Below are 8,262 nucleotides of genomic sequence, written 5' to 3'. Positions count from 1 at the left end.
CCTTACGTTATGTGACTCCAGGTGCATGGGCGTTTCCACGAAATCCAGCCCGAGTTCGCAATTTTCGCGCCGAAATGTCTTTTCGAGTGTCAAAAAGACATTGTAGACAAAATCCACAATGATTTCCGGCGCCGGTGGTTGTTTTGGTCGGCGATGCATGACAGCACGAAAAAATTTCGGGGGGGGGGGGGGGCTGAAGCCCCATCAGCCCCCCCCTGGCTACGCGCCTGGATGGCACCACAGCAGTAGCGATGGTGATGCATTGATGATGCAGAACGCTACGAAGGTTTCATTGTTCCCTGCATCATTAATTTCCTACTCTGCTCTAGTATGGTACGTGATGACAGTGGTGAGCAAATGCCAAATATGCCATGAGCAGGTGGCGTGGTGCATGCGAACATATATCAAGGCGTTCGATTTTACTAAAACTGGCTAAGGAGGCTGCATTGAACTGCTCAGACAGCGTGTCGATGAACCGAAGCCCCGCAGTAGCATTCATGTAAACGCAGCCTATAGTTACAACATAGGAACATTTGTTGCATCACTGCACCAACAGTGGCGGATGTATCGAAAGGATGGCAAGCAGACGCTGAGCAGCTGACGCAGCGCGGACGAACACACCTTGAGGGGCATTCAACCTTCCTATTGGCTAAGAAGCCCTGTAGCTGCCCCAGTGCTACAAGGAACTACTGAGATGGAGTACAACTCGCAAAGCACATTTTTCAGCATGAAAGGTTCAGCAGTGGCAGATAAGGTGAGTGCTGCATCGTCACATCCGCAATAGCATGCAGCACATTTGCATTGTTTACATTACAGCACATGATGCCTAGCAGGAAATTAATAATTGCAATACATGGAGCAGTGATATAACTTTTAAGCTGTTCCCTAGCCTCCCCTCTTCATAAAGAGTAAAATGTGCAGACACAACTCTGGAAACAAACATGTGTCCAAAGCAAGGAAAGCTGGTTTGATACAATACCTATACTGAGATGCAAAGAGCACAAACGACCAGCAGTGCTTCTGCACTGTTTACTTCAGAGCACATGCATAAAAAGCACCCTAAAGAGCTTGTACTGTGTGTCCAACTCAGCAGCTGCTTAGCTACAAGAAAGTTCGGCTAAGGAGAAGGAGGTTTCATTATTTTCCAATGTATGTGTACAAGTACGGTTTGTTTCCGCCTCCTTGAATTTTGGGTCTAATGTTCTGTACAAACTGTTCTGTATGCACGGTTTACTTCAAAGCATATGTGCATCGCATAAAACGAACACTTATACGCCTAGCACCACTGCGACACATGGCACGTATAAGTTAACAGTACCCTTCACTTCATAAAGTAAGAACCCCAGCACTCAAACGATATGTACGTGTTCGCGGTCACCAAGGCACATCGCAGCCGCCAAAACAGCTCGCATTAAGCAAGGCACAAACAGCACATTACGAATGGCTGCGATGACGCGACAATAAAGCTCATCGCTACAGGTCGTATCGTCACTCCTGAAGCACAAACCAGGCCACTGCACAATGCACATACACGTATGAGCTTCGCGGCGATGAAGCACACACACACACCTAGGCACACCATACGCCGAGGTGGGCGATCGCACTCTTTTCATTCTGACGCGTGCTGAACATGTGTCATGCTTAGAAAGCGCGTGTATGTGATGGCCTTCGCGTTTGTACAGCTGGTACTGCACATGCGAAATATGGCCCAACACACACGAAATCGCCAGTTTCATTGTTTCCGACCCTCGCGTAAACACATATCCGTCTGTTGCCGTTGACGATCGCACGCACTGAAGAGGTCAGGGCAGGGTACAGCGGATTGCTGCGTTCAACGACTATCTCAGCGAGTGCTCGATAACTCCTTGCAATGATCCCAAAAACCGAAAAAAAACTGCCACAGCAGCCTAGGCCTCGCGCTTCGCTTCGAACCAGCGCCATGTCTGTGCAGTCGCCGCATACATGCTGCATACTGGCAAAAGTTGACGACCGCCTCTCGTGCCGTCAGAGCGGCCATTTTAAGCGGACCGCGCGAGGGCGGTGTGGCTTGCGGCGATGGGCGGCTCGAGCGTGTACAGACCCTAAGCAACCACGTCGGGTAATCTACAGTATGTTTAAGAAAATGCGTCCGAAAGGCATTGAGAATGGAGAAGGCGCGATAATTTAGGCAATTTTCTCGGGATCATACTTTAGGAAAACTAGAGGTAGTAATTACACTAACATTTTTAACCGAGTTTCAAGAGTCGTAAGCATGTCATCCAAGTTCGTAGCCGGTTTAAAACGTAAGATGATTAATTTCTACAGCGCAGAATATTGCAGCCAGTTTCCCTCAGAAAACCGAAACTGATCTGCCGAAGAGCGCAACTGTTGCATGCCGACTAAAATTATTAGGAAACCAATACTCTAATCCTGACCACGAACACCTATGATGTCACGTGCACAGTGGTGACGCCTAGCTGTGGCGGCGGTCATGAAAGCCAGCGAAGGTTTGATAAAGACCCTCACTTCGGTCGGGACTCCCACCGGCGACCTCATGCTGAGCAGCAGCATGCCAACACCGCTCAGCCACCGCGGAGGCGGATAGTAAATCAAAACACAAGCACACTCGAGGTGTACATGAAATAGATCATTTAATCGTCCAATGAGCGTAAAACTTTTACACATGAAACACTGGTTGTTTGAAACATGACACAATGGTAAAACACGATTTCCACTCAACCGTACAGCGATCCCGTCAGCTTTGCCAAGCGTGACAACAATCTAAACGTAATTACAACCTCAGCAACGACGTCTTATTGAGTACTGATAGTTGGAACTCGCATGGCTCTAAATGAATGCGCCCGCTGGGAAGACCGATGTCAGAAAACTTCGTAAGGTCGCACACTCAAGCTACGACACGCAGAAACGCCAAAGGAACTGTTAAGAGCGAACTAGTTCGTTGTACTTTTAATGACTTGATAAACTTAAACAGAACACGCTGAAAACACTCACTATCTTCGCACTTAAATAATATATACCATGGGCTTTCTTTATTTAAGGTGCATAAAAAATAGTGATAAAAAATCATATACAGTGCAGCAGGAAATTGCCTTTCCAACACAACAGTCGCCTTCAGTGTGCCCTACCATTTCTTACAGACAAGAGACCATAAGGTAATATCTAAGCGCTTAATTAAACCTACAAACCGGCATAAATTTGCCGCTGAGTGTGAAAAGGCAGTCAAAAAGCGAATATCCGTGGATTAAAAACAGCACATAGAAACACACAGCAGCCAAACCGCATGTGACAATCTAAAAACGGTGAGCACCAAAAAACGTACATTCTCCGGAGTTTGGGAGCCATATCCTCCCCAAAGGCACACTTGATCGTCACATTTCAGTGCTATAGAGTCAATTGTCCTTTTCGTCAGCTAAGCACTTGAGGATTTCGCGTCCGATAGCCCGCGCCATGGGCGGCGGCACGGCGTTGCCGACTTGCCGATGTCTGTCCAGGATGGTGCCGAAGAAGCGGTAAGTGTCTGGGAACCCCTGCGACCTAGCACACTCGCGCACGCTCACGACACGGTGCTGCTCGGGGTGCAGAACTCGGCCCTGCTTGCCCATCGGCTCCGGGTTGGTCACGGTGGTGCTGAAGAACCCGTCCCACTCGAGTCGACCGTACAGCCCTGCCCAGTGGTTGTGTCGGTTGCCCGTGTGCGGCAGGCACCACGGGATCAGCGTGTTGTCTTGTCGGCACAGCGGGTCGCACGGCTTGTCCGAGGCACAGGGGCAGACCCCGCGGAGGGCACCAGTCGACGACTTGCCATTCTTGGCGTCGTGGTGCATGTAGCGCAGCTTCTTGGTGTACGTCACACCGTCCGAGAGCCGCACGACGGTGTTGGGCAGGTCGCGCCAGTCGGAGCCCGGGGCCAGGGGAATGTGCCGCATGCGGGCTTCGACCACGGGTGCCATCTCCTTGCACACGTGATCCCGCAGCACTGCGCCACCGTCGCGGAGACTCTTCTGGAACGGCGTCGGGGCCTGGGCGCCGTACGGAATCTCGTCGAACTTGGCGCCATTGCGGATCTCGGGCAGGTCCGACATGGCGTCGCGGACAGTGATGGTCCTGAGCGGAGCGGACGACGACCACTTGCAGTTGGACAGATACTTGCGGTCGTCCACCATTACGGTCAGCTGGCAGGCCCTAGGAGCGAACACGTGCTGCGGTTCCGGGTAGAGCGGAAGCTTTTCTCCCGGGGCAGCCGCCAGGATGATGGCTCTCCTGCGAGTCTGCGGCACTCCGTAGTTGCCGGCCTGAAGCACGCCGAAGGTGCACTGGTAACCCATGCTGATGAGGCAGCGCAGGGTTAGCTTGAGAACCATGCTGCGCTTGAACGAGACAAAGTTGCGCACATTCTCGAGCAAGAAGAAGCGCGGCCGGTAGTACTCGCAGTAGCTCAGGTATGAGGCGATGAGCGAGTTCTTGAACTGGGAGTACTGCCTTGAGTTGAAGCGGTTCATGCCGCTGAAGCCCTGGCACGGAGGTCCGCCGCAAAGCAGCTCGACGTCTCCCTTCTGCGGCAGCGTCTGCCCACACTCGTTGACGGTTTCGCCGTCCATGACCAGGCGCAAGAGACGATTGCAGTCGTCAGTGAAGATGGTGGCGTCCGGGAAGTTCAGACGGAAGGCCGTGGCGGCAGGCTCTTCCCGCTCGATGGCCCAGCAGGACTCGCTGACGCCGGCCTGGTGGAATCCCTCGGACAGGCCTCCGCAGCCCGCGAAGACGTCGAGACTGCGTAGCTTGCGCTGCGGCACGTAGTACTCTTCGGGCGGTTCGATGTTGACGGCATTGCTCGAACTCTTGCCTTTCTTACCCTTGCCCTTGCCGAGACAACCCATCATGCGCGCCTTGGATGAAGGCTCCACGAAACTCTTGGTCTCGCTGTCGTACGCTTCGGTAAAGTAGAAGCGGTGAGGGCCTCGGCGAAGATAGTCTTCGACGTCCTCAGCCAGGTTTTCGCTGTACACAACGTAGCACTTGCCGCACACCTTGTTCAGCCCGACCACAGCCTCTTCTTCGGAGTAGTACAAGAGGCAGAGGTTGGTGTCCAGCTTTGGCTGATGCGTGTTCTCGGAGCGGTAAAATTTCTTGACCCTCAGCCTGAACCTTTCGGGCTCGTTTTTGGCGTCACCACTGCCTGATTTTCTATAAATGGATACGATCTTGCCGATCTTGAAGGGTTCGGGTACGTCGGCGTTCGATCCCTTGATGTACTCGGAACGTTTGCGGTAGTACTCTGGGTATATGTCCTCGTCCACGTCTTCCTTTTTCACGCTGCCCTTGTTCTTGCTCTTGGGCGGCTTGAAGTCAAAGTGGAACGCATCCGGCTCCAGGAAGACACACTCGCCGACGCAGAACGAGTTGCCCTGGAACGAGATGCTCGAATAGCAGAGTGTGCCGCCGTCTTCCTCGATGACCTCTCCCGGAACAGGAGTCTCCAGTTTCCCCTGCGCTTCTGCATGACGACACGAGGTACAAGCTTGCGTCACGTCGCACTCCTTTGGACAAGACAGTTCAGGCGGGTCGATGAAGCGCGCGTGCTCCGGCTCGTAGGCCTTCTGGTAGAAGAACGACCTTCCGTCGTCGTCACCCTGCAGCACGCATTCGTCCTCCAAACTGTGCACGCCACCGCGAGAGAACCAGTCCTGGGCTGCGGGTTTGAGCACCACCGTACAGAGGTCGTTCACTGTGCTGAGACTCTGGTTCTCGCATTCGTTGGCGAGAAAGAGCTCGCGAGGATCGGACGATTCGCCCAGCACGGTGTCTGAACCCCTCCAGAACCAGTGCGCGTGGAACATCTTCTCGCCCCACGGAGTTTCGTACATGTAGACGATTCGGGCCACGTACAACGGTGTACCGGGATCCGTGGGGGTGACGAGCACGAAGTCGCCCCATCGCAGCTCGTGGCCGTTGACCACGGCGCGCGAGAAGTACAATTTCTTGTTGAGCGTGGTGACCGGCTTGTCGTCAACCCAGCAGACGTGGCTGCCACCGCGCCGCATCGTCTTGCGCGACGCAGGCGCCTCCGCCTGCACGGCCTTGCGGTCGAGCTCATCCTCAACCTCTTCCGTGTCGCCGTCGTCTTCTTCCGCTTCTTGGAAGACCTTGTTGAGGCAGCGCCGCTCTATGCAGCACTGCTTCTGCCTGCCCGTGCCTCCAAACTTCACCATGTCCTTGCACGCCCTGCACTTGCCGCAGTCGGCCGACTGGCACGCTTCGCAAACTCCGCACCGCTTGCGACGGGCAGCGTTGGAAGCCTTGTCATCGATCTGACCGTGGAACAGCACCTCGAAGACGTCTCGTACGAGCGGCGTTGTCGTAGCCAACGTACAGACGGACTTCTTGGGCAACGCTTTGCGTCGACCGCGCCGCATCGCTCGCCGCTGACCCAATGTTACGCCAGCCAGGTTAACCAAGCTCCGCAGGCAGGGCGTCACGATAAGGTGCGCCTCATCGTCGTCTCCGGTAACGTCGAAACTCTGCACCTGGTCGATTACGAACTGGGCATTTCGAAGCAGCGCGTCCTCGGTGAACTTGGCGATGCCCTGAGGCGGGGGTGTCAGCTCGAGTTTGTTGAGCAGGTCCTCGTACGTGGTGTTCGGGTCCTTCACGACCGTCTCGATCACCAACTTGCTCATGTAGATCTTTTCCTTGATGGCGTCGATGAAGGGCGCGTACTGCTCGCTGGGCGCCATGAGCACGTAGTCGGCGTACGGAGTGGTGAATCCGATCACGGCGTTCTCGCCACCGTCGAAACCCGCGGTCCACCAGGCGCCGATCGGTCCCAACGCCTTGCAGCATATGCCGTTCTCGGGGGAAGGGTCCTCGTCGTAAATGGGCTTCACGTACCCGCTGAAGTAGAGCTCCACGTCGCGCTCGATCAGGCCGGCGTCGATGGGGCACAGGTGCGTGTGCCGGTCGTAGACAGCGAACTGCGTGAGCTTGTGCTGCGGCGTGTCCATCACGTCGTCGCCGCCGTCGTCGACGGCGGCCTCGTTATCGAACACGCTCAACCGCGGGTCGGTAAGCGCCGAGAACTCGTCGACGGCGTCCGCCGGGTCACCCTCGAAAAGCCGCAACTCGGCGGCGTCCAGCACCTGCCGACAGTCGGAGCAACGGGTGTAGCTCACCTCCGCGACAGCCGGTTTTTTGTTCTCGCTCTTGACGCGCTTCGCCATCTGACTAAACAGCGCGGTCAGAGTAGGCTGGCTGCCGCCGGCAGCGTCGCCGTTGGAGCGTCGCTTGCGTTTCCCACCTTTGAGCTTGGCGGCCGGCGGCGACGGCAACTCCTCTTTGTCGTCGCTCCCTTCGCGGTCGTCCGAGCCTCCGTTCGCCCCGCCGCATTTCTCGTCCGATGAGCACTTGCCGTTCGTCGTATCCAATTTCACGGTGGACACGGGCACCGCGTTGACAGTTTTCATCTTGTCGGTGACGTCTTTCGAGGAGAACAAACAAAATATTGCGAGATAGAATCGGTCACCAACACCACATACACGGGAGACCGGCTGACAAAGAGCCCCACGCTACAAGCGGTTTCCCGCGAAAAACATAGCGCGCGAAGCGGCGGTGGCGCCGCCTTATCGCTCGCTGCTCAGTCCCGCTTACCAATTGATAATACCGCCGGAAAAAAAAATGATAGCGACTTTTTCTTTGCCTAACATATTTTGTATTTATTTTGTTTTGTAGTATTGTCTGTGTGTACGTAATAGAGCCTTCATTATAGAGTAGCGTTACCATAGTTACGGAGGACGCCGCCGAGCCATGCCAAAAAACAAAGCTGCAGCTGTCGTTTTCGGCTCGGCGGCATCGGTATTCGCAACTGTTTCACATGCTGCGGCCGGAGCGAAAAAATCGGCGAGATCGCACGCGTCGCAATGCGATTTTGTTAGGGCTCATTCACATGAATGCGATTTCAACAATGAGACTGGTGCGACGCCCAGGGTTGCTTGCTGCATGGTTTTGTTGCACAAGCCGTATAATTTTTTTAATGTAATGAAAAAGACGTGTGCATTAAAATTGACCTCTCTTTATTAGGCCCAAATAATACGTGCGTTTTGGAATTTAAAAACGCTTCAAAGTTTAATTTGTTTTCGAGTGCACAACAGCGGTTTATGATGTTCAATATGAGGAGAAATGGCGGACGTAAACAGCTGTTCGCTGGTTGTCGTTCAGCGCTGTGTGCTGTCTCGTGTGTGTTTTATGCCCGTGTCGTTCTTCCTGCGG

The 8,262-nt window shown here is 54.2% G+C and overlaps 1 protein-coding gene across 1 annotated transcript; it reads right to left on the bottom strand.

The window, feature by feature from the left end:
* Positions 1-2,605: 2,605 nt before the first annotated feature.
* Positions 2,606-7,557, bottom strand: LOC119437390 (DNA (cytosine-5)-methyltransferase 1). Its single transcript, XM_037704419.2, has one exon. The coding sequence runs from the start codon at positions 7,458-7,460 to the stop codon at positions 3,390-3,392; it is 4,071 nt and encodes a 1,356-aa protein (XP_037560347.1). The 5' UTR covers positions 7,461-7,557; the 3' UTR covers positions 2,606-3,389.
* Positions 7,558-8,262: the final 705 nt, after the last annotated feature.

The sequence above is a fragment of the Dermacentor silvarum genome, chromosome 1 (assembly GCF_013339745.2).
Source record: "Dermacentor silvarum isolate Dsil-2018 chromosome 1, BIME_Dsil_1.4, whole genome shotgun sequence".
NCBI lineage: Eukaryota > Metazoa > Arthropoda > Arachnida > Ixodida > Ixodidae > Dermacentor > Dermacentor silvarum.
This window is presented reverse-complemented; position numbering and strand designations above follow the sequence as displayed.